This window comes from Hemitrygon akajei, chromosome 30 (assembly GCF_048418815.1).
Source record: "Hemitrygon akajei chromosome 30, sHemAka1.3, whole genome shotgun sequence".
NCBI lineage: Eukaryota > Metazoa > Chordata > Chondrichthyes > Myliobatiformes > Dasyatidae > Hemitrygon > Hemitrygon akajei.
In genome coordinates, this window is record NC_133153.1 from 7,740,048 (window position 1) to 7,767,704 (window position 27,657).

Here is a 27,657-nt window from a genome sequence, read left to right on the forward strand (position 1 = left end):
TGACATATTTCTCCCGCATTTTGTGTGTGTTACTTTCCAGCTAAAGCTGTGATTCACTTGTACTTCTTCCAATCCAGTGTACTGTATTCATTCATCACAATCTGATCTTCTCTCCACTGGAGGTACCAAGTACAGGGTCTGTGACCACTTCGTGAAGCTCCTGTGCTCCCTCTGTAGAGGCAAGTCAGAGCTCCAAGTTACCTACCACATCTAGTGTCTCTCAGACATGTTTGTGGCCTCCTACACTGTTATAATGAGGCCCAAGACAAGTTCAGAAATAGTACCTCTTGCTCTGTCTTCCACACCTCAAACGTTGAAACTTGTACTTGTTTTGCTTTCCAGCTGTATCAAAACTGGTCATATCATATCTGCTTCAAGTCATCCTCAGTGATTGGCTCAAATTTCTCTTTCCACTAACCCAAGTCTGTCCTTTCGATTTTCCTTTTTCTGTATTCTTGCCCACTATCTGACCTCATTTCTTAGCTTCTCCCCCTCTCCCCTCCGTCTGCTCTTTCCACAGATGCTGCCTCATAAGGAACAGTAACCAGATGCACAATGTACCCCTGCCATTGCCTCGGAATCTTTCCAAGAGGGTGGAGCCCATGACTGGCTAACACAATCTTGTACGTATATATAAGGACGCTCTTCATCGACTACAGCTCGGCATTCAATACTATCATTCCCTCGGAACTAACCAGTAAGCTCTCACACCCTGGCCTCAATATATCCTTGTGCAATTAGATCCTTGATTTCCTCACTTGCAGATTCTTATCAGTTTGGATTGGCAACAACGTCCCCTCCACGATCTCCATCGGTACAGCTGCACGACAAGGCTGTGTGTTTAGCCCCCTGCTCTACTCACTTCACACTTGTGACTGTGCGGCTAAGCACAGCTCCAATGCCATACCTAAGTTTGCTGATGAATCGGCATGTAGAAGGGAGATTGTAAACCTGGCTGAGTGATGCGACAACACCAACCTTTCATTCAATACCAGCAAGTCCTCATCAGAGGATCAGAGGGGCAGATGGTCAACAACTTTAAATTCCTCTGTCAGTGCAATTACAAAGAAAGCACAGCACACCCCCACTTTCTCACAAGTTAGCAAAGCTTTGGCATGGCATCTAAAACGTAGAGACACTTCTATCGATGTATGATGTAGTGTAGGAATACCAATGCCCTTGAATGGAAAGTCCTACAAGGGGTAGTGGCGTAAAGCACCCCCCCCCCCCCCCCCATTTAGCACATCTACACAGAGCTTTCTCGCAGGAAAGCAGCAGCCATCATCTAGGACTCTCACCACCCACGTCAAGCTGCCTTCTTGCTGCTGCCATCAGGAAGGAGGTACAGGAACCTCAGGACTCGCACCTCCAGGTTCAGGAACAATTATTACGCCTCAATCAACAGGCTCTTGAGCTAGAGGAGATAACTTCACTCAATTTCACTTTCTCCGTCACTAAACTGTTCCCTCAACCTATGGTCTTTCAACTCTTCATCTCATGTTCTCAATATTTATTTACAATTTTTTTCCCTTTTGTATGTGCACAGTTTGTTGTCGTATGAACTCGGACTGTCTGCCCCGTTGGGTACGGTCTTTCATTGATTCTATTATGGTAATTGAATATGCCTGCAAGAAAACGAATCCCGGGGTTGAATATGGTGTACTTTGAGAATAAATTTGCTTTGAACTTTGAACCTCTAGTTGCAACATAAGGATAATTGCAAAACAGAACACTTACATTCTTCGCTTTCCACAGCCGCGTAATTGCCAACCTCTTTAAAAGTGATATTTCCCAGGTGAAGCACGCCAGCCACTATCTGTAGAACCATGGCCTGTTCTTCAGCAAAAATTCCAATCACATTCATAGCGTGCTGGAGGCAAATAATTGTTCAAGATTAACTGATGTTGATTCTCTCAGAATAAGTTATTAATTTACTAATCTCACTCACTGGCACCTCACACAACAGTTGATAAACAGGCACTGAGGACATAACTTCAAAGGTAAGAGGGGGAAAAGTTTAAAAGAGATTCATGTGGCAATCATGTGGTTACTGAACACAGAGAGTTCACTGCCAGGGGAAATGGTGGAAGTGGAGAGGATTGAAATGGTTAAGAGGTGTGCAGACAGGTGTGTATATAGGCAGGGAACTGAAGGATATAGTCCTTTTATGTGCAGCTATGTGGATTGGTAATACATTTTAAACAGGCAGCAGATCAGCACAAACACCAGGCCTGAGTTTGCTGTAGCTGTGCAGAGATAGAAGCAAGGGCAACGTTGTCGATGCAAAGCAGAAGAGCACTCACATAAATGACAGCGTTAAAAATAATCTCTCACCAGAGTTTCTTGAAAATCCTTCCGATCATTAATGTCTTCTACTTTGTAGGAGTCCGATTGGTTGAGGTAAAAATAGTATTCAAGATTAGTGATTCCCAAATTGGATTTTTGGTCTGGAGATGCACCCTCAATGAGCTTGAAGAGAAATGAACAGCAGGCTACTGGTCAACAAATCCACAAGGAGGCCATATTTTAACAAATGAACCGTTGCTATGGTATTACATGTCTAGGCTACACCTTGAATACTAACAGGAAACAAATTGCATTTGAAAGACCAAAAACCGGTTCACTTAATCAGACACATGATATGAAATTCATCTTTCCTCATACTTATGATTTCCAAATGGCATTGGAGGCCATTCAGCCCATTTAATCTGTGCAGGCTCTCAGAACGATCTCATCAATCCCATTCCTCCACTTATTTCCCCGAAACCTATTCTGTTTCACACGCCCATCAATTTCACCAGAGTCTGACACTTGGGGTGGTTTACAGAAGGGAGGGGAGAAAACCACAGCGATGGGAGTGATCAAGGGAGAGCATGCAAATACTGTACACACAGCACCCAAGTTCAGGAACGAACCAGGGCCCTTGGAGCTGAGAAGCATCTCAGAGCAGCTGGGTTACTGATAACTGGCAAATGGCCTCTAGGAGAACAATTGAGATATGCAACATTGAGGCAAAGCACGTGGTAAAAAAATACTGTGCTTCATTGATGGACGGGGAGCTGATGGGGGATAGCGAGAAGGGAGAGGAGGAATGGAGAGGAGGATAGATGGATGGAGAGGAGAAGTGAGGGGAGGAATGGGGATCCAATCTGACCATCTCAGCTAGAACACTCCATCAGCAAGTGCAATGAAATGGCTTCACAAGGTTCCTATCTGTCAAGTAAAGGATCTCACCCTGGTACCAATTTCCACATGAGCTCACTCCGTTCCGGATGGAGTGGGGGAGCTTCGACCATGGTGTTCTGGGCAGAACTGACTGTCCCAGTACAGCACTGGGCTGGAAGGCCCATCAAACACCAAAACATAGGTTCAACACGCAGCATTTGCCAGTCAAATAGAACTGCCCTACTGCACAGTATACCCATCCAACACTAACTTACACCAACTGCACTAAACCTGCCCCCCTCCCCTGCACTAACCCTAACTCACACACACCCAACCTCACAAACCATCCACCCACAGAACTCACACTCACCCACTTGACTAATCATCCACACTGAACTAACACCTGCCACACCACACTCACTCCATCCCATCATCACTGGCCCTCCCCCATGCTGCGCTAATCCCACCCATGTCCCACTCAACACCTGCCACACCACACTCACTCCATCCCATCATCACTGGCCCTCCCCCATGCTGCGCTAATCCCACCCATGTCCCACTCAACATCTGGTCACATCACAAACCGACAAACCCCTCCCCAGGGAGTCGCATGCCCCACTCTCCTCATCTGCTGCCAGAAATTCTGACTGCCTGGCCCCACTGTTGATCCCCTTCCCACGTTCAGCCAAACTTCCCCTCCAACACCTCCAAACATCACCAGTGCTCCCCGTTGTCCCCTGCCCTTTACTCCCCATCCCATCGGCGCTGGAATCTAACTTCATCTCCCACCACCTCCTCCTGCACTCTATCCGCCCATTACGGAATTTAATTCCCCCCACACAAACCAACACCATCATTCCCAAACCTCTGACCTTCCCAAACTAGCAGTTCCAACCCATCAACTTAATTCAGGAGATGGCAGATTACTAGGCATCACACTTCGACCATGGGTCTGGGTGCCAATGAAGCTTACATTGGATTGGAGGAGAAGAATCTCCCTGTACTCACCGGAGTTTCGAATGTGGGGGGGTATCTCATTAAAACCCGGTGAATACTGAAAAGCTTAGAAAGGATGGACGTGAAAAGCAGTGGGATAGTCTTGGACTTGAGGCAGCACCTCAAAGTATAATGATGTTCCTTCAGAACAGAGATGAGGGGGAATTTATTTAGCCGCAGGGTGCTGAATCTGTGGACTTCATTGCCACGAAGGCTGTGGAGATATATTTAAAGTGGAGACTGATAGGCTCTTGATTAGTCAGGGCGACATAGGTTATGGGGGAAAGGCAGGAGAATAAGGTTGAGAGGGAAAGTAAATCAGCCACGGAACAGAATTGATGGGCTGAATAGCCTAATTCAGCTCCCAAGTCTTAATCGTCCTCATCTATTAGGGTGATGGGACCTTACTCTTGTGGCCATCTGCTGTAGTCCACTGGTGCCGTGCAGTTTCTCAACCAAAAAAAAACTCACCGCCAATATCTACGCTGTGTTTTAGTAAATCTCAAACTGTAGCAAGAAAGCACATACAAGGTCTACACCAGATTCAAGAGATGCTGTCAGACAATTTCTGCATAGAAAATACTATCACAATTACATCTCTCCTCCCAAAGAAACTATTTTGCCAAATTCTTTGGTAAGAGATTCCCAACTAAAAATATCAATTAATAGAGGAACCTCTGGAGCAATTCCAGCATCCAAATTCCTGACTACTGGTTCCAAGATTTTAAAATACTGTCCAGTAATCAAGGGAAAATAAAACACCGAAAGATTACTGTTAACTAGGATTTACTGCCAAAAATATAGCAAGTGTTAAGAGACAGTATATTAGGTCGATGCGGTGAAGGAAAAATATGGGTATAAAGTTATAAAGAGCATGGGCTCTTACTGTACACAGACAGGAAGAAGCTGTCAGTATCTGACCCTCCTCCAAATACACAGTTTCAGCCAATTATCTTCACATGAAGAGCAATGAAAAGCTTTATTACTAACCTGGTAGAAGATGTGGAAACTGCGTTCTCCGATATTCCGTGCAACAACCCTGGATTTTTCCAGAAGGAAATTGGAGATCTTTCCTCCATCTGGCTCCCCACCTGGACTGAACTGGATTTCAAAGTATTTCCCCTGCACAGATCAGTCACCATTTCAAAAACACGGAAAACTATATAAAAAAAAAATCTACAACCACAGATTACAGAAAAAATAATGGCAATTGCAGGGTTACAGAAGCATTTGCTGCCCTTTTAAACTATTAGATGAGTATACCACTTGTGTTTGAAAAATATCACCACAGAAATCTGGAACTCTTTATTAGAAATACTTCATATTTACTTTACTGGCAGTTCTTAATATAGAGCGTTAAATATAAATAGCTCACATGAGACTCGGGGCTCTAGAATAATGTTGTCAGAGTACAGAGTATGTCAATGCACATCCTTAAGTTTCATCAGCAGCTATTTTCATAGATTGTCTCCCAACACATCTTCTATTAAAAAAGAATTAACTTTTTAATCTGAAGTAAGATGGGAACTTGGGTTGTAACTTGCAAATTCTCAGCACGATGAGACCAAACATTAGAATGCAATGTATTTATTGGCTTGTTCCCAATGAATCACTCACAAACAAGGCACAATCTTGGTCTCCAGATTTTCCATCTATTCTTTTCAAAAAGGAAAAGTGGGTAAAAAAAAAAATACAAAAGTTGCTGTTGCCCAGTGATAGCTCATCTTTAGCCATGTGTACACATTGCTCCCAAGACCATCAGCCCTTAAATCATTACTTTTCCATTAAATCAACAGAACTAGTACTCTTCCTAGAGTACTTATTTCTGTAAGCTTTTAGGTACACAGTGGCAAAGTAAATGTTAACATTAAAGCAATGGAAGAGCCCCAAAAATATAATAATGCAAGCATTATGGAAGCAAATCAGTTCTTGTTTTATTCTGAAGGTAAAAATATAAAGAAAGAGAAGTAATTCTGCAAAAGTAAATCAAAGCTTGCACCTAAAGTTGGGTTTTCACTCAGACAAGAACTAAATCATTAACACTGAGAGGGTCATTCCCCAGATGCAAGCTGGAGTCAGTGCTTTACACGTCAAAGCAGGAAGCTGTCAATGACTGAAAGAATTCAGTGCATTCCTATAAAGCAATTCAAGCCTCTTCCTTTCTCCTGCACATGATTAAAACAGCATTTATAAATTGGTAGGTCAAGTATGATGACAGAATATAGAATTAATGATAAGACTCTTGGCAGTGTGGGGGATCAGACTGTGTGTCCATAGGACACTCAAAGCTGCTGTGCAGGTTGACTGTGATTAAGAAGGCGTACGGTGCATTGGCCTTCATCAACCGTGGGATTGAGATTAAGAGCCGAGAGGTAATGTTGCAGCTATATAGGACTCTGGTCAGACCCCACTTGGAGTACTGTGCTCAGTTCTGGTCGCCTCACTACAGGAAGGACGTGGAAACCATAGAAAGGGCGCAGAGATTTACAAGGATGTTGCCTGGATTGGGGAGCATGCCTTATGAGAATAGGTTGAGTGAACTCGGCCTTTTCTCTTTGGAGCGACGGAGGATGAGAGGTGACCTGATAGAGACGTATCAGATGTTGAGAGGCATTGATCCTGTGGATAGTCAGAGGCTTTTTCCCAGGGCTGAAATGGCTAACATGAGAGAGCAGAGTTTTAAGGCGCTTGGAAGTAGGTACAGAGGAGATGTCAGGGGTATGTATTTTATGCAGAGAGTGGGGAGTGTGTGGAATGGGCTGCTGGCAACGGTGGTGGAGGCGGATACGATAGGGTCTTTTAAGAGACTCCTGGACATGTACATGGAGTTCAGAAAATTAGAGGGCTACGGGTAACCTTAGGTAATTTCTAAGGTAAGATCATGTTCGGCACAGCTTAGTGGGCCAAAGGGCCTGTATTGTGCCGTAGGGTTTTCTCTAAAGTGAATTTCAGGTTCTTAACCTTTCCAGTAAACAAATTTAGCTCACAGACATCTCCATCAAACTGAGCTGAGGGCAGGAAGGTATATTGTTTGACCCCAGTTTCCACATACACGAAAGGGAATTTCGCTTGCTTGGACCGCGTCCTCATTAAGTTACTTCTGTTCGGTTAACAACAGCAGAAAGAAACGATCGAAGCAGGATGCACTTTTTCAAAGATGAATCTGTTGCATAATGCAAGCAGCCTTGCTAACCCCAAGTTCAAATTTCACTTGACGATATAGGGAAACACTGCTCATAGTTTATTTCATATTTCATTAAAACATAGATGGGAGTTTATTCTATTTCCTGTCAGTTATCACAGCAATATCGTCAATCCTCTCCCTCTATCCACGTTCCTGGAACCCACCCAGCAGACACGTACAGGTAAAATGGAAATAATCTACAAGGGGCCACAACAACCGGCACGTCTTTGGGAAAGTGGCAGAACTCCCAAGGGAGCCTCAGGCGAGCTAAAGCAGCCCAGATACACAGCTAGTAAAGCTGTTGCCGCACAGTCTCAGCATCCCAAGTGAATTCCTGATCTCCCATCTGCCTCTGACTGTGTAGGTATCCCTCAGAATCTCCAGTTTTTTCCCATGTCCCAGAGACATGTAGGCTGCTAGGTTAAATGGCTTCTCTCAGTTGCCCCTGGTGTGCGGGAGAGGTGCTGAACATGGGAATGTGGGGAGAATAAACTAGGATTGGTGCAGATGGCGGGGGGGGGGGGTCTAAGGAACCTCTTCAGTGGGGTCTGACTCTGTGTACTTTCAAAGTCAAAGTAGGTTTATTGTCAAAGTATATAATTGTTACCATATACTACCTGAGGTTCATTTCCTTTCAGGATTTACAATAAAGAAATACGATGGAATTCATGAAAAACTGTACATAAATAAGGACGACAAACAACCAATGTGCAAAATAAGACTAACTGTGCAAATAACAAAAATAATATTGAGAACATGAATTGTAGAGTCCTTGAAATGACTAGGGAGTGAAATCAGTCAGAGCTCAGGTGAGTGATGTTATCCACACTGGTTCAGGAGCCTGATGGGTGAGGGGTAATAACTGTTCCTGAACCTGGTGGTGTGGGTTCTGGGGCTCACTGTGGTGAGTGATGTTATCCACACTGGTTCAGGAGCCTGATGGGTGAGGGGTAATAACTGTTTCTGAACCTGGTGGTGTGGGTTCTGGGGCTCACTGTGGTGAGTGATGTTATCCACACTGGTTCAGGAGCCTGATGGGTGAGGGGTAATAACTGTTCCTGAACCTGGTGGTGTGGGTTCTGGGGCTCACTGTGGTGAGTGATGTTATCCACACTGGTTCAGGAGCCTGATGGGTGAGGGGTAATAACTGTTCCTGAACCTGGTGGTGTGGGTTCTGGGGCTCACTGTGGTGAGTGATGTTATCCACACTGGTTCAGGAGCCTGATGGTTGTAAGGTAATAACTGTTCAACAAACTGATAATAATAACTGAATCAACAAACTCATTCGTAAGGCCAGTGATGTTGTGGGGGTGGAACTGGACTCTCTGACGGTGGTGTCTGAAAAGAGGATGCTGTCCAAGTTGCATGCCATCTTGGACAATGTCTCCCTTCCACTCCATAATGTACTGGTTAGGCACAGGAGTACATTCAGCCAGAGACTCATTCCACCGAGATGCAACACTGAGCGTCATAGGAAGTCATTCCTGCCTGTGGCCATCAAACTTTACAACTTCTCCCTTGGAGTGTCAGACACCGTGAGCCAATAGGCTGGTCCTGGACTAATTTCCACTTGGAATAATTTATTTTTTATTACTTAATTATTTATGGTTTTATATTGCTGTATCTCTACACTATTCTTGGTTGGTGCGACTGTAACGAAACCCAATTTCCCTCGGGATCAATAAAGTATGTCTGTCTGTTCCTGAACCTGGTGGCGTGGTCTCTGTAGCTCCTGTACCTCCTGCTTGATGGTAATAGTGAGAAGAGAGCATGGCCTGGATGCTCTATGATGCAGAGTGCTTTGCCTGTGATGGATTGGGTTGTACCCACCACTTTCTGTTGACGTTTCCATCCCTGGACATTGATGTTTCCTTACCAGGCCAATATACAACCAGTACACTGTACAAGTTTGTCAAAGTTTTCGATGACATGCCGAACCTACGCTAAGTGAGTAGAGGTGCTGTTGTACCTTCTTCATAATGGCACTTACATGCTGATTATGCATCTCTGGATATTCTAGATGCTGGGATGTCTGTTTTAGACTGATCTACTTGGCTCAATGGCAGCCTGCACCAATTGGGCAATGGTCTGGAACAGTAGGGAAGAGCACCAGGAAATCACTTTGCACTTGAGAGAAATATTGTGAGCACTTTTTTAAAAGAATTGTAGAAAAATATAAATAAGGAAAGCAAATCAATTATTTTATATAGTAGCTACACAAATGCAGAACATAGCTCACTTGTGCTAGATTTGAGTTTGAGATGTTAACTTTTCCATAGGGTCATGGATCGGCTATGGAACAGAGCAAATGAGATACTGAAATAGATATTTTCAAATGCTTTCAAGAGAAGTCAGACTTGTTTATGGATTGGTTTTGTTTGCTTGGAAGGAAAGAACGTTAATATCTTGGAGTTAGATGGGTATATTCATGACTGAGTGGACAGAATGCTTAAAATGATGGGCCTAATGGTCTAAATCCCCATCAGCCAAGGCACAATCTTATGTCCTTGTACTGAAACTGTCCTCCAGAGAGAGGGCAACTACCTGGGCTGAAGATACGGTTAATCTCTCGCTGGATCAGTGCTGACGCATTACCCACGTTGGCACAGAGGGAATGTACAAGGGTTGCCTGCAATTGCTGTCCATCAGTCCTCCTTAGCTCCCCATCCCCCTCCCACCACCTGAGGGACTACTTCCTTCGCAGTTCCTCACAGTAAATCAGTAAGATCTGAAATATGGGACAAATGAAGCATAGAGACATAGAAAACATAAAGCACAAAACAGGCTCTTTGGCCCACAAAGCTGTGCTGAGCATGTCCTTTATCTTAGAACTACCTAGGCTTATCCATAGCCCTCTATTTTTCTAAGCTATCCAGGAGTCTCTTAAAAGACCCTATCTTATCTGCCTCCACCACTATCGCCAGCAGCCCATTCCACGCACTCACGACTCTCTGTGTAAAAAACTTACCCCTGACATCTACTTCCAAGCACCTTAAAACTGTGCCCTCTCGTACTAGCCATCTCAGCCCTGGGAAAAAGCCTCAGACTATCCACACGATCAATGGCTCTCATCATCTTATACACCTCTATCAGGTCACCTCTCATCCTTTGTCGTTCCAAGGAGAAAAGACCAAGTTCACTCAACCTATTCTCATTAGGCACGCTCCCCAATCCAGGCAACATCCTTGTAAATCTCCTCTGCACCCTTTCTATGGCTTCCACATCCTTCCTGTAGTGAGGCAACCAGAACTGAGCACAGTACTCCAAGTGGGGTCTGACCAGGGTCCTATACAGCTGCAACATTACCTCTCGGCTCCTAAACTCAATCCCACAATTGATGAAGACCAATACCTAATACGCCTTCTTAACCACAGAGTCAACCTGCGCAGCTGCTTTCAGTGTCCAATGGACTCGGACCCCAAGATCCCTCTGATCCTCCACACTGCCAAAAGTCTTACCATTAATACTATATTCTGCCATCATATTTGACCTACCAAAATGGGACTGAATTCTACAGCTAGTGTCCTGATTCTTACGATAGATTCCCAGGACTGGGTTGTTATCTACATGAAGGAACATTCTGAATTTTTCCCTTCTCAGGACACTAGATTCACTCATGGGTAAAGCCCTCCCGCCCTTTGAGCACATCTATATGAAACGCAGCAAAGCAGCATCCATCGTCAGAGCCCACCCCACCAAGGACATGTTCTCCTCTTGCTGCTACCATCAGGAAAAAGCCACAGGAGCCTCAGGACTCACACCACCAGGTTCAGGAACAGTTACCACCCCTTAACCATGAGGCTCTTGAATCAAAGGGGATAACTTCACTCAGCTACACTTGCCCCATCATTGAAATGTTCCCACAACCAACAGACTTACATTGACAGACAGACAGACAGACATACTTACTTTATTGATCCCGAGGGAAATTGGGTTTCGTTACAGTTGCACCAACCACGGATAGTGTAGAAATATAGCAATATAAAACCACAAATAATTAAGTAATAAGTAAATTAAGCCAAGTCCAGGACCAGCCTATTGGCTCAGGGATGAAGGATTCTTCATCTCATGTTCTCAATATTCATTGCTATTTATTTATTACTATTCTTTCTTCCTTTTTGTATTAGCACAGTTTGTTGTCTTCTTTACTCTGGTTGAAAGTCCAAGTTGAGTGGTCTTTCATTGATTTGGTTATGGTCATTATTCTACAGATTTATTGAGTGTACCCACGAGAAAGTGAATCTCACTGTTGTATATGCGACATGCATGTCCTTTGATAATAAATTTACTTTGAACGTTGGGTGTCACTGGCTGTAGGCAACGCTTGAGCAGCCCAAAGTTCTCCTTGTACTTGCCTGGCCATGTCAGAGGAAAACTAAATGTCAATTTAACCACTTTTCAATGGATCTGGTGTCACACAGACCAGCCTGGGCAAGGACAACATATCTTTCCCTTCAAAGTAATTAGCCAATCAGATAGATTTCTACAACAGTTTTGTAGATTATTTAAATTCACTTTTAAACTATATATTTATCAGATTAACTGACTTCACATTCCTCAGCTTCCATAGCGGGATCTGAACACCTCCCTTCGGTTCAATTGCCCGGACCTTCGGGATTTTCAGTGGACTGAGTTAACTACTGTGCTGCCACATTTCTAATAAAACACACAATGACCCCTCCCCGTGGAAACCTTTATGTTTCAGTCTCTACATCAAGTCAGTTAGGTTAAATACATCAGAAGTCTAGCTTTAAGCAGAATTACTCAGCCTTCTTTAAATAAAGTATGCTGAGTTGATTCCTTGTTTTCAATTTGGTTCATCTCCGATTACACAAGTTTGCTGACGCTTCCATTCCCTCAACTTGATCACATTACTGTTAGTCACTAGTTTTTAATTCCTCCTCATCCTCGTCATTACCATGTACTTCTGTCTTTTTGCTCAGGCGTCTGTTAATTAAAGGTGTTGGATTCTGTCAGAAATTATGGAATTTGTAGTAGTGTAATCATCAGACACGTACTATTTTTAACTATTTGATAAATAGTTGGGCGAGTCATTTCACTGGAACAGACATTCCTAGAAAGTGGTCAATATTCAGCCTCTGACTGTGGGAATCTAGGAGGTAGCTAACTGCATGGAGGCACTGCCAAAGACAATATCTGCATGAGTTTTATTCTCTCTTTTTATTGTTTCTGTACTTCTTTCATTAATTGTAAACACTAGTGTTGGAAACCTGCTGAAACTGGCATTTCGTAAGAAACAGGTTACAACTTGGGAGACTTTTTTAATGTAACAGCCCATCTTTTCACTTCATTGCTGGAGTAGGCTCCTGCTTTGTGCCTGAAACATAAATATTTCATGCGGTAGGTAGTGTGATTGCTTGTTCAATGTCTATTTGCTCACAGGGCCTGGAACAGCTGTCACAGGACATCGAAGAATCCAGCACATTGTGTGGAACTGGAGTATGGGTTGAGACTCCACTGTGCAAACAGTAAAACTTGAAATCAAAGCAGCTGATGATTTGTCGGCAGTACCAGGATGGATGAAGGTGAAAACTGCTGGACTATACCAGGATGGACTCATATGTTTAAGATGGCGCCTGCATACACAGCTCCTTTGGTCAACGTCTTTTGGACTGATCATGAAGCCATCCTTTTCACTTCTTTTATGTCTTTTACATTTGCTGCTCGTCTTGAATGTGATTCTGGAACTGCTGGGGCCCGTGTTTTGTTGTTTGAAGATCCTTTAGGAGCTTCAGTGCCCTGTAGTCTCTGACAGGATTCCAGGAGGCAGAGGCAGTGTGTGCAAACCTCAGAGGGCAGGCTGCAGGGTGCGGCGCAAGCCGACGTTTGGCTTCATTTTGCTAATTATAGCTTCCATTGTTCGCAGATTAACGTGACAAAGGAGATTGTGGCATCGAAGCGAGAGTAGAGGGTGAGCGCAGGCTACTTGCCCAATGACCAGCTGTCCTGAACCAGAGAGCGTCACTGCGTCCAGAGAGTGTTCCCCAGGTTTCTTCTGCACTTTGGACGTGGACTTGGACTATAGACTCTTTTCATTCTTACAGTTTTTATATTCTTTGTTTTTTCACCTGATCTCAGTTTTATTTTGTGTGGGAGGAGGGACTTTGGGGGATCAATGTGCTTGATCCGTTTTGTTCCTTTTTTCTGTGGGAGGAGGGATTGGGGGGTGGTGGGTGGGTGTTGATGTACCTGTTCCATTTTGTTTGTTTTTTTCTAGAGAGATGGGGTTTGGGGGTCAATGATCGTGCTGCCTTTCTTTTCTTTCTTGAATTCATGGCTACCCAGAGAAATGAAGAAGGTATACTTTGATAATAAGTGAACCTTTGAAAACAGCTGGACTGTACCAGGAATAACTAATGTGAAAACAGCCAAATTGAAGTAAAAAAACCCCAATGATTCATAAGTGTGGGGGGTTCTTGCCATTCAGACCTCATAGGCCCAGTAAGACTTGCACATCACAGGAGCACCAAATGAGGCCTAAGGAAATCTCTCTCCCTTCTTAACCCTTAGTGCCTAGGTGGCACATGGGGCCTCAGCCTAAAGAACATTAATGTAGTAATCACAGGATTAATAGAAGGTGCTTTAGAAATTTTTATTTAAAAAAAAACTTTTCAGATGATAGAAGCAGTGAAGGAGTGAGATTTATGAGTTGCTGCTGAAAGGAAACGACAATCTCATTAGTTTCCTCAAAATCAATGAAGAGCAAAGGAGAAAAGTGTCTGGGACACGACTGCAGGAAACCTCTCCCCTCAGCCCCCATCACCAATCCTGCCATGCTACCCGTTGTTGGTGTAGCTGGTGGACCTACTGGTTCTCAGCTCCAATGACTCAAGCTCCATCCTGACCCTCTGATACCATGAGGGTGTTCAACACTATCATCCCCTCAGTACTAATTAACGAGCTTCAAAACACGGGCTCCAAACCTCCTTCTGAAATTTCCTCATCAGGAGACCAGGGACAAAGTGGGTCAGAAATAACATCTCCTTCTTGCTGATAATCAACACAGGCACACCTCAAGGATGTGTGCTTAGCCCAGTGCTCTACTCTCTCTACACCCATGACTGTGTAGCAAGGCACAGCTCAAATGCCATCCTTAAATATGCCAATGACATAACTGTTGTTGGCCAAATTTCAGATGATAATGAAGAGGCATACAGGAGTGAGCTAGATGAGCTGATTGAGAGAAAGGGAAGGGGGAGGAGCTGATGGGCAGGTAAGGAGATGAGGTGAGAGAGGGAAACAGGAATGGGGAATAGTCAGGGAGGGCATTCACCAAAAGTTCAAGAAATTGATGTTCTTGCCATCAGGTTAGAGGCGATCAAATCAACTTCACAGCTCTCCTTTACCAATCAACTTCCCAGCTCTCCCTCACCAATCAACTTCCCAGCTCTCCCTCACCAATCAACTTCCCAGCTCTCCCTCACCAATCAACTTCCCAGCTCTCCCTCACCAATCAACTTCCCAGCTCTCCCTCACCAATCAACTTCCCAGTTCTCCCTCACCAAACAACTTCCCAGCTCTCCCTCACCAATCAACTTCCCAGCTCTCCTTTACCAATCAACTTCCCAGCTCTTTACTGTGCACCCTCTGACTCTCCTATCACCTGCCACCTTGTACATCTTCCTCCCTTCCCCTCCACTTTCTCAATCTGACTTCTTTCCCAGTCCTGATGAAGGGTCTCAGCCCAAAGCATCGACTGTTTACTCTTTTCCATAGATGCAGCCTGGCCTGCTGGGTTCCTCCAGCATTACCTGTGTGTAACTTTGCACTCAATGTCAGTAAAGCCAAGGAAGTGAATGCAGAGTTCAAAAGGGGACGTCGGGAGAACACACCCCAGTCCTCACCGAGAGGTCAGCGGTGGAAATGGCGAGGGGCTTCAGGTTCCTGGGTGTTGATATCTCTCAAGATCAACGTACTGATACAATGATAAAGGTGGCAGACCAGCAACTGTATTTCATTTGGAGTTTGAGGAGATTTGGTATGTCATCAAAGACTCCAGCAAATCTCTACAGATGTACCATGAAGGGCATACCGACTCATTACATCATCGCCTGATATGGCGGGGCCAATGCACAGGGCTGGAAAAAGCTGCAAAGGGTTTAAAAGCTCAGCCAGCTCCATCATGGGCACAAGCCACCCCATTGTCGAGGACATTGCACTGTCTCAAGAAGCTGACATTCATCATTAAGGACCCCCACTATCCAGGACATGCCCTCTGCTCATTACTACCATCAGGCAGGAGGTAGTAGTAGTTACTGACTGTTACGCCTCTGGTGCTTAGGACAGCAGTGAGGGTCCTCCATCTCTCTCTGTCCTTGGCCATCTTCTTGAAAGTGCCCCAGGTGTGGTTGAGGGTCCTCATTCCTGCCTCTACGGAATGGCACCCAATTGTCTTTAGTCTCCCGTGTTTTCACCGGCCTTCAGGGGTCCAACGAGGTGCTGTCTTGATGACTGAGTTGGCCTCTCTTCTCATCACCTACGTCTTCTCATTATGATTGTGGCCATGTCGTCTGGGCATAGTTGGACAAGTTATTCCTAGTGTGGGTGGGCATGTGAGAGGCAATAAAGGGCAGGGAAATAAGTGAGGGAATGAGATTTAATGGGATAGCAGAGTGCTGGTATGAATGTGATGACCCAAATGGTCTCCTAAACAGTGAGAAGTATGAGAAGGAATTAAGAAACCAGAATCTAATTCTGAGCACAACCAGGTGTACCACAGATGAATCCCTTGCCCCATCACCCCACAGTCAGCCAGCACACATACAAAGTCATTCACACAGAAGACAGGAAGGTGTCCAGGAAGTTAAGAGAAAACGGATCCCAGGTTATGATACCAATCATATCCAAAATTAGCTTTGGGATAAGAGGTGGAAGGATGCTTTTCCAATTGGTATCTAGAGATGTACTACAAAGGTCTGTGCTGGATCCTTGCTGTGTGTGATGGATACTAACAACTTGGATATCAATGCTGGAGTTATGATTAAAAAGTCTGCAGATGACACAAACACTCACAGAGATGTGGATAGTGAGGAAGGTTGACTAAGTGTACAGTAGGATTGTAAATTGGGTGGAGTGTTGACAGATGAAATTTAATTCCAACATGTGCAAGCTGATACATTTTGGAAATCAAATAAAGATATGAGACGTACAGTAAATGGTAAGGCAAAGGATTGTTGGTGAACAGAGAGACTTAGGGGTCCAAGTCCCCAGTTCCCTCAAAGTGGCAACACATGTTACGGTGGAGAAGAAGCCATTTGCCTTCATAGGTCGCAGCATAGAATGTAAGAGCTGGCGTGTTATCTTGCAATTTGACAAGACACTGGTTAAGCCACACTTGGAGTATTATATGCAGTTTGGTCATGTTGTAGGAAGGGTGCAAATGCACTCGATGATAATTGGACACTTTAGGTGCAGGGAGAGATTGGATAGGCTGGATGGTGGTCTAACAGAAGCATACAAAATCTTGATAGGATTGATAGTAAATATCTTTATCCCATTGGAGGGTTATCAAAAACAAGAGGGCATAAGTTAGAGTGATTGATATCTGCAATGTGTTGTCAGGGGAATCAGATATAATTACTATTCTTGGGAGACATTGTCCAAAGGAAGGCAAAGAAGCATATGAGCTTAATGCAGTCAAACAGGATTAGTATAAATGAGTAAAAAGATCAGCATGTTCATGATGGGCCGAAAGTCCTGTTTCGGTGCTGCATGACTCCACGGCTCATTTGCTGACATGAGACAACCATGTGACATCTGGCAACCAACCCAGGTCTTTTGTTTCCGCAAGTCTCAACATTCACATTGAACCTGGATAACTAGATGCCAGCAAAATGCAAACAGACCACAAACTCCTTCCGGGGGAGGCGATGTAGTCTGCAGTTCACTTTATCTGTAGCAGAGCTGTGTTGCTTTACCTTGGTCAGTATTGGTGCTCTCCTGGAACACTGCAATTTACACTCCAATTTAAACATCGTGCTGTTGCCAGGTACAAATATAACTAAATGGTTCAAAGATAATGAGCAAAACCAGACACTGTAAAGTCTCTTCCCTTTTTTACTGTCTACTGCTTAAATATTTAATCAAGTGCTAGTTAATTTTAGAGCATCGTATTTGTTTCTAATTCTCTCAGTGAACACAGAGACAGGCCTGAATGTAATAGCCTGCATGAGGAATGTGGTGTCTAAACTGTTGGAGAGGGAGGATGGGCAAGAGGGGGAGGTGCTGATGTGAAAACATGGGAACAAACTACACAACTAGAGTTTTATCCACTTTTCTAATCACTGACTACAGGATGTAGCAACATAGGTAGACTGAAGTATTTCTTTTACTTCAGTGAATTGAAAATTGAAAGGGGAATTCACTTCAAAAACATCAGCTCATTGTATGTTAGAACGTGCAACTGAGCAGACTTCTATTGCACTAAGATTTAGTAAACATAACTTTGTCCTGCATTTCATTACCAAAACCATTTTTATCTCCAGTCATGTGACTAAACAAAACACACTTGGAAAGTGGTTCTGCTGAGAATTTACAATAATTTGAAGATAATCCCTCACAAAGCCAGGCTGACTTACTGCAACCCACAGAAGGAAATTGGCCATTTAAAAAATAGTTTAAAAATACGCATCACCAAATAATTAAGGTGGAGACTCATGTAGGAAATGGTCCCACCAAAATCTACAGATTATTACAGCCAAGGCAGCCTGAAGCCTCCGCTGGTTACCAAATCCGCACAGGTTATTGAAGCAGAATGTGCTATCAAACATACCCAGCCACAGTCAATTCTACCATTTGTTGTCTGTTGTTTTTCAAGATTAAATCCACCTTAGGAAAAGTGCTGCTTGCCTTGGAATTTACAATATATGATCAAGCCACAATGAAAGATGCATTTGGGAAACAGCTTGTGTCACCCTTACTCAATTAACAAAAAGGAAACGGTACTTAAATACAAAAAATTCCAAACCAGACATATCCTCCCATTACTCAAGAAGATCAGTTTAAGAAATCCCCTGCACTAATTCAGAAGATATTACTGTCACATCAGGATATGGGGTCATGTGAACTCACAAATCTGCTGGAGTTATTGTTCCTCACTGTCTTAGCATTCCCAAATGCTTCCAGGAGAGGATTTGATTGAAGAATTATATCCTTTATATGCTGCAGGAGGGAAGAAAAACTCACTTGAGAAGGTTTTACAAATTATTACAGTCATGCTGAGGTGAACAATACCAGACTAGCTATGGGTCTCCTTGGCCATCATGAGGAGGGGGAGGAGGCAGCCGCACACCGCTGGGCTTGGAGCAGCCGGCCCTTTGGATCCTGGACAACATTCACACTGGGCCCGGGGAACTGGATGCCAGCAAAATGCAGAGAGTACGGTCTCGTACAGGATCTCAGGCATACATAGATACTGATTGCTACTAGGGACACAAGTTTTAGAGGGCTAAGCAACGCCCTCCTTCCGATGGCCACCCAAGCATGGCGACAGGCCGGAGCTTCCAGCTGTGGCAACATTGCATGATGGTTATATGAATGAACAACATATGCAGACTTGCTGAAGAAATTATTTGACCTTACCTGCACTTTGGGACCACCACCAGAAACCCTGGAAATGTAACCCATGATATATTTTGCAGCCACAGTCTTTCCAGCCCCACTTTCACCACTGGAAAAGAAAATACAATAAAGCTGTAAACATCCCCGTGGTTACACAACACACTCTGCAACGCCAGCGTCGGTGCATTGAGAAACAGGGACTCCGCTAGGCAAAACAATCGACACCTGTTGTGAGACAGAGAGACCACAAGCAGAACCCAGTGCTTCAAATGGAGTCTGTGACCCAGAGCTACAACACTTCTGAAATGCCAGCAACTAGGGGCAGAGGGGAAAAATCACCAATACAAGCCTTTGTGGGAGTTGGGCATTTCATTGGCTGGTACATTTTCAGGATGGATCCTCTCTCAAGCCAAAAACCAATGTCTGGAGGCACTAGTCACACACAGTCCGCTCTACTGGGCAGGCTTTGTTATTCACAGACCAACACTAGACTCTGTTCCAAGCTCCTTCTTGGAAAGAGATTACTGGGTGAAGGGAGGGGAAAAAAAATCAAGGACATGCACAAAGCCTTCTTAAATACATGGAATGTCACCACCAGCTCCAGGGAGTCTGTTGCCCACTGCAGCTTAAAGAAGCCTTCAGGGCAGCATGAAGAGCTGCTACAGAGAGACTGAGACCTCACGTAGGAAACAGAGTCAGTGGGTCCTACGTTGCCCTCATTATCCAGCTCAGAACTCACTAAAACAGAGTGGCGTACGTCATCTCCAATCCTGAGAGGGGCGCTAATAACAATAAGCCTGTGTAACAGTCAGCCGTAAGTGAATTTAGAATGCATGGGGAAGGAGATGATGCTTCAGGGCTAGAAAAAGTCACGGCACTTTGTGCCTCATTTCATCATTAACAAAGCTTCCATCATCTAGGTTTCACCGAGGCGGCTGGGGAACAAATCTCAGCAATTATATAAAACTACACTTTTAAATATGTTTCTCTTGTCTAATTAGCAATAATTATAAAACCTCTGGCTTTTACTGCAGAGAGAATCATCTTGCTCCCTAAAGTCCTTTAGAAAAGATACATCTCTTTCATTAATCGCTCTGGTCTGTGCGTCATTCTAGATGGGCAATTAAATATTGAAAAGTGGCAGCAAGGTCCACATCTCGTGAATGAAAACAAAGCCTTCTGAACTGAACGGGAATAGCAAAACATAAAGCTGATTTGCAAAAGGTTAACAGTAGTCAGTAACAGTAGACCTCTGCAGTCCATGTATTATACATCGAACAGGCCGTCGGTGATTATGTTTCACATGACATTCCCCTTCAGCAGTGTGGAGCTGCACAGTTCATTCAGTTATTATTTGGCAAGTTTAGATAATACAGCTAACAGATACAAAGCACAAATATATTACAGCAAATGAAACTTCTTGCTTGTGGTTTAAGAGAAAGTCCTGCTACACCCGGAAATTATTAGAAGAAAATGCTGTGGCTTTAACTTCAAATGACATAGCTGTGAGGAGCTTTCCTGAACCCTCAAAACATCTTTACAGTTAGCGTGACATTCATTTTTCTGTTGTTGCACTGTGTCATTCTGCGCTAATTATCAAGATTGCCACGTATTATTGACCCATGGAATTTGCAAAACCGGGTATAACCAGACCGACCGATTTGAGAGATACATATACAAGAATGAGAAGCAGGAAAAGTCCGTTTGAGCTATTCTGTGGTATTGGGCTTTTACTTCAGCACCTTGTTCCTGCAAGAACTCTGTCTGCTTTGAGTCCCTTAATATCAAAATGTCCATTGCTCTCTCTAATGAGGCAACTGAGCCTCTCCTGGTCTCTATGGTGATGAAATTTAATGATCCACTATCCTCTGAGTTGAGACATTTCTTCTCATTTTCAACCCCCTTTTGGAGACTGCAACCCCTGGTTCGTATAGAACCACTGGCCAGGGGAAGCAAGCTCAACTCCTACCTTGTCGAGCCCCTTAAAAATACTGAATGTTTCAATCAGATCCTTCCCTTTCTTCTAAACTCTGCCTAATATGCTCTTACACTTGTCATATCAGTAGTCAGCACTGTAAACCTTTAGTACTTCCCTCAGTTGCAAGAATATCCTTCCTTATGTATACCTTAAGCTACAAATTACCTACGGGGTAAAAGACAACAGCTCATAATAGTGAAAACACCAAGAACAGATTGCCTGGAATTAATATATTCCAGTGGATTAACAGCTTGAGTTAACCAGAATTTGTAACTTTTTTTAATGAGACATCTGAAGTCTTGACAGGTTAAGCGATGGGAGGGTGTCTCCCTGGGTGAGGGAATCAGGGTACTGTGCCAAGATAAAGCTGAGGTGACAAGGGCTTCTTCTGTCTCAACAGATTGTCGGCTTTGTGAATCCTCCACACTGAAGAGCGGTGGAGATGTCTGGACTTCAGAGGAGTCAGATGATTTGGAGACCTGGCGGGAAAGTGGAATTGAGGCTGGAATCACATCAACCAGGGTGTTACCGAATGTCAGGGCAGGCCCTTCCCTGCTCCCATTCCTCATGTGGAATTAGGCATGTCACCATACAGTGCAAACCCTTGTTGCAGCACGGAATCAAAGCCCCGTGAAATGACAACCACTGAAGGAAGATGGCAACAAAGCAAGCTGTTGGGAGTTTAATTGATCCTTCATTACTACAGGATATGCTATGTAAAGTTAGCTCATGGACCCATGTTAAAAATAAAACAATCACGTTACAATATCCCTGACCAGAAGCAATTCTGAGGTAATATTTGTAATTCCAAGGACCATATTACGCCAACAGTGAGTCATAAGCCACAAATGCTTCTTCAAAATCCTCCCAAGGACAAATTGTGAAATACAGTCTATAAATGACAATAAAGAGGAAATGGGAGGAATTTCCCTCATTATATTTTAATCTGTTCTGAAAAACTGTGCAAGTACCTGATGATGACACATTGATTTTCCCCATCGATAATCATGTTCCGAAACATGGTATCAGCAAGGGCGTAGATATGCGGTGGATTTTCATAAGGAGCCTGGATTGTGAAGAAACAAGGCATTAGTGGAAAAAATGGAGGTATTATGTCACAAATCCAAATAATCTACACAGTGTCAGCAGACTGTCAAATGAATTTCGGGGCAGCATGTTAAGATTTATCAGGATTGAAGGAAAGAGAAATCAAGGACAGAGTTAATTTGTACTTTGAACAGCTATTGGGAAAGGAAAACACTTCCTTGGAACTGCATTACTAAACAGAAATACAGAATCACTTATACTTTGTGATTCAGCGTCATGTTGAGCATTTTTTGTTACAAAGCTCTCGGTGAAATGCTGCAGAACGGAATTTCATAGGCATCTGCTGAGCATAAACAGATTAACGTCTCACACTACTTTAAGGCCCTAAGCTGCATCTACTTCTGCCGTTGGGAGTAAGAACATTATTTTACTTTATATAGGTTAAGTAAAATAAAGTAAAAAGTACTCTTTTCAACATTATAAAAAGGTCTATAAAGTAGAACTTACAAATGAAATCAAAGAGTGTCTATTTGTGTTTGAATCAGTACGTTTTGACCCAATAGTGGCTGCCCCAGTTAGCCATAATTTCATGGAAATAGTAAAAAAAAAGGTATATAAAAGACAACTACCACCACTGAGTAACAAATTATGCATTTAAATGAAATACAGAACAAATTAGAACACTATCAATACTATAAAACTGTGCATTAGCTCCTAATCGCTATCGACAGAGGAATTCATCCAGTCTGCGCTGTCATGATTTTTGATTGTCTGTAAATGAGCAAAATCGGCACAGACGCCTAATACAAAGTAAGTTTTATTATTAAAGTACAAATATGTCACCATGTACAACCCTGAGGTTAATTTTCTTGTGGGCATCTTCAGCCAATCTAGTAACCATTACAGGATCAATGAAAGATCAGCCAGAGTGCAGAAAACAACAAATTGTGAAAATGAAACTATAAATAAAAAACAATAATTAACGAGAACATGAGATAAAGGGTTCTTGAAGTGAGACCACTAGTTGAGGAAACATCTCAATGGATGGGTAAGTGAGTGTAGTAATCCTCTTTTGTTCTGATGGTTGAGGGGTAGTAACTGTTCCTGAACCTGGTGGTGTGAGTCCTGAGGTTCTTGTACCTTCTATCTGATGGCAGTAGAGAGAAGAGAGCATGGCCTAGGTAGCAATCTCTGATGATAGATGCTGCTTTCCTACAACAGCATTTCATGTAGATGTGCTCAATGGTTGGGAGGACTTTACCCATGAAGTACTGGGCCGAATCCTAACAGTCGTCTAGTTAGACCTAGCCAACACCTACAAATTAATTCCACACGTCCTCGTCCAGATTGGCCTGGACCACTACCATATCCCACCAGTAACGCAAGACATAATCATCAGCGACCTAGGAGGATTCAAGTTATGCTTCACTTCAGCCCTCTTTACAAGCAGGTGGCAAGACCTCCAAAAAGGGATTCCAACTGGCTGTACCATCTCCCCCATCTTGTTGTCATGGGTATGAACCTCCCCAGATCAGCAGCAGCAGACGTAACCCGAGGCCCCGTGTTGGCGCCCAGCATCTGACAGCCTGCAATACAGGGGCTCATGGGTGATGTCACAGCTACCGCTGTAACCCATGACCAAGCAAGATGGGTGTGGAAACCCTGGACAACGCAGCCACCTGGGCTAGGATGACCTCCAAGGCCAGGAAGTCCAGATGCATGGTGATCAAAAAGGGCAAGGTTCCATCTTCAAGTACAGCAAGAAGACATTCCATCTGCAGAGGACAACCCAGTAAAGCACCTTGGAAAGAGGTTTAGTGCAGCCATGACGGACAGCGGCAACGTCACCGATACTGTAAAGCAGGCTGAAAGTGGCTGAAGAAGTTCAACAAAATTGGACTTCCTGGTAAATTTAAGACATGGCTGTACCAACATGGTTTTCTACCAAGGCTGCTCTGGCTTTTCACGGCGTACAAGTTCCCCGTGACCACCATAGAAGGCATCGAGAGGAAAGTCAACAAGCACCTGTCGAGGTGGCTGGGGATCCACCCCCCCCCCCAAGTTTTTCTTCAGATCAGGCCAGCTACAGCTCCCACTGTCATCGGTAGTAGAGGAGTTCAAGGTGGCAAAGTATAGAGTTGTGTTAACACTGAGGGGCTCCGATGACAAGCTAATAAATTAAGCAGGGGTCACAACAAGATACGGCCGAAAGTGGGCCGCCAACTCGGCCACAGACCAGGCAGTGAGCTCCCTGCAGTTGAGAGACATCATTGGCAACACGTGATGGCACGGAAAGGCCTCAGCTCTGCACACTTCCAACAATGGGGGAGTGCAAGTGCAAGGGATAGGCGTGACGTGGTCCAGGCAGAGGTACAGAACCATGAGGACAGAAGGTGGATATCAAAGGCAGTGGAGTTGGGGTCACAGGGCGCCTGGACTAAATGGGATCTGCCCAAGTGCAAGATCACTTGGGCAGAGCTTTGGAGACTGGAGCCTTTCCACATTTCTTTCCTCCTGCAGTCCGTGTATGGTCCTTTCCCTGCACCATCACAGGTGAACACATGGGGACTGAGAGAGGACTATAACTGCAAGCTTTGTCGTCAGCAAAGTTCACTGGCACACCCACTGTCAGGATGCAAAACAGCTTTAACACAAGGACAGTATAATTGGCACCATGACAAGTTCCTCTGCCTGTTGCTGACACTCTACAGCGGGAGGGGTGGAAGGAGACCAGCTGGCAGAGAGGCAAACAGGGCGGACATTTTCATCAAGGAGAGGGCCACGCCAGTCATACCAAAGAGGCCCAAATCCAATGTGCTGCAAACAGCCAAATCATGAGAGATGACGATTGATGTGGGGAGGAAGCTGCAGTTCCCAGAAGTGGTACAAACACACTTTGACCAGACACCGTACTGTGGTCCACCAAAGACAAGAGAATCTCCTGGTGGAGCTCACAGTACGATGGGAGGAGGTTCACAAGAGGAAGGCCCTGGAGTGCCAGTCCTCAGTTTAGGGGTGCAGGGACAAAGGATGGCGGATGTGCGGATCAGCTGTAGTAGGTTATAGGGGCGCTGCCACCTTTTCTTTGCAATTGCACTTACATGCTGGGTCCAGGACAAATCCTCTGAGATGGTAAAACCCAGGAATTTAAAGTTGATAACCCTTTTCACCTCTGATCTTCTAATAAAGACTGGCTAATGAATCTCTGGTTTCCCTCTCCTGAAGCCTACAACATCTCCCTGGTCCTGCTGACATTGACTAAGAGGTTGTTGCTATGACACCACTAGCCAGATTTTCAATCTCCCTCCTGTTTGCTGATTTGTCACCACCTTTGATATCAGCAGACTTGAATATGGTGTAGGAGCTATGCCTTGCCACACAGTGTAAAGCCATCATGGCAGAGAGCTAAGCACACAGCCTGGTGGTGCTCCTGTGCTGATGGAGATCATGGAGATGTTGTTACCAATTTGAACTGACTGGGGTCTACAAGTGAGGAAATAAGAGGATCCAATTGCACAAGGAGGTACTGAGGCCAAGGTCTTGGAGCTTATTGAATACTTTTGAGGGGATGGTTGTATCGAATGCTGAGCTGTTAGTTGATAAAGATCATCCTGATGTATGCATCAGATGTTCCAGGATTAAGTGAAGAACTAATGACATGGCAGATAATAGACTGCCTTCGTACAATTGTTTTGATAACTGCATCCTCCAAATCTTCTCATTTTCATTAGAACATTCAAGATGATTGTTGATACCTTAAATTCTTTGTAACTCACTCCTGACCGTTTCTGGTATCTCCAAGCCTGAATGCTTGAAATTGCAGTGAGCAAAACATTTCTGGCTTTTCTTACTGCCTACTTCTTGCCAACTATCAATGACAAAAATGGCTGCTTTTGTATGCAGCTGATGCTATTTAAAAACTGTTTGCTCCAAGTACAGCGTGGTGTTCAATGGCGGCACAAGTGCATGCAGCCGACACCATTTAGAAACTGTTTGGCAACAGTCTCCTGTCCCAATTAAGTGGCATAGAGTCATAAATAAACAAAAGCTATTTTCTCAATAAGCCTGGGCTCTTAGAGTTGCCCAAACAAGCGGCTGACGGGTTAACCGATGGCCAATTAACCGGAGTTCACTGTAGTCATATGCTGAGCTATATTTTGGTGGACCAGTTTTTTTTACCCCCACTCTCTTCACCGCTCTGCACAGGAATATAGTTTGAATAGTTTCGGCAACGTTCCTCATCGCACTGAAGTGACTATTATTTACCTGAGGCTGAAGGAAGCTTCAGTAACTATGCAGCCATATGCAGCACGACTTTGAAGCTGATGCTCCCTCACAACCAAACGCTGTTTACCAACAAACCGTAATGTCTTGTAAAGAGCATGCAAAGGAGTTTGCTATCAATTGCAGAAATGTCTCCAGTCTAGCGCATGACATTGGTGATTATTCATGTCAGACCAAGTTCTTCCTCCAGTTTTCTCCTTCATGTTACTAGGGTTCACAAGGTGGACTCAGTTAGATTGTGGCCTTGAGATGAGCAGATCCCTATTACAGCGCACGGTACATTTATCATGAGCATTCAGTTGAGATCCAGCAGACACAGGTTATCAGCAAACACGGTATACTCACTGCGCCTTGGTACATTTCAATTTCTTTTTCTCCGAAGTATGGCATCTGTTTGAATGGGTTTATAGAGATAAGCACAGGTCCAATATATGTCTGCACGAACTTGGTTAAGGTTCCACTTTCTAATGGTGAACAAAGGTATTAAAATCATCATGGAAACAGCCTCCCTTCACAATTCTAAACACCAGTTGCAAATTCGAGGCTGATTAAAGAAAACCTGAGAATGACCTGGGACAGCCGAGAGCTTTGCAGATATGCAGGTCAACACTCAGACAATAACCTTCTGTACGTTTATGGTGCTGGTCTGGATGGGAAAGTACATTCAGGAAACGACAGGCTTCTCTGCAATCTGAACCATTTCTTAAACGAATGCTTCTTTAAAATCAAATACTTCTTAAAAGCAAAATAAAAGTCATTTTCTACATTCTTGGACATGTACTCATATAGAGTCATAGATCAGCATAGCACATAAACAGGCCTTTGACCCACCTCATCCTAACACAGTTCCAATGCTTGGCCTGGTTCACTCTAAACATGTCCTATCATATACTTGGTACCTGCCTTTATATCAAAATAAACCTTATTCATAATTTTTACATTATTTACAAGAATAAACTGTGCAATGCCCTTTATTCTTACATTCATTGTCAATGCACGACATAGTATTCTACTATATTCCTTATTTTAATTAGTTGTTCTAGCAACCTATTCTATGTATGAAGAAAATGCTCTGCAGCTCCTTTTTCACCTTAAACCCATGCTGTCTAGTTTTTCATTGCCTTTCTCTGAGGGAAAAAAAGGACTTGTGTGCTTTCATCCTATCAGTGCCCCTCACAATTTTATCTTTGTTTCATATTCTGTAAAACAGTTAAAAATCTGTGATTTTATCCCACCTGAATTGTTCTCAGGAAGAATTCTTCAATGTGATTGGCTGTTCAACCAGTTCAATGATCTCATGGCATCTGTTCATTAGGCATTTTCTAGGACTGATGCCCAGTGATGATTTTAAGGAGCTCATTTGACAATACACAGAACGTTCATTATGTTCATTGAAGAGTCACAACATTTCTACAAAGCTTAA

The 27,657-nt window shown here is 43.8% G+C and overlaps 1 protein-coding gene across 2 annotated transcripts in view; it reads right to left on the minus strand.

Moving 5' to 3' along the window:
- The window catches only part of myo1ea (myosin IEa), a 221,810-nt gene that overhangs the window by 98,933 nt on the left and 95,220 nt on the right, over positions 1-27,657 (minus strand). For both annotated transcript variants that reach the window (XM_073032934.1, XM_073032933.1), the window contains exons 3-9: positions 26,580-26,669; positions 21,875-21,969; positions 18,947-19,034; positions 18,437-18,526; positions 5,152-5,283; positions 2,335-2,469; positions 1,738-1,870 (exon numbers count right to left, since the gene is read on the minus strand). In XM_073032934.1, the coding sequence (XP_072889035.1) occupies positions 1,738-1,870; positions 2,335-2,469; positions 5,152-5,283; positions 18,437-18,526; positions 18,947-19,034; positions 21,875-21,969; positions 26,580-26,669 (763 nt within the window). The remainder of the gene's footprint in view (positions 1-1,737; positions 1,871-2,334; positions 2,470-5,151; positions 5,284-18,436; positions 18,527-18,946; positions 19,035-21,874; positions 21,970-26,579; positions 26,670-27,657) is intronic.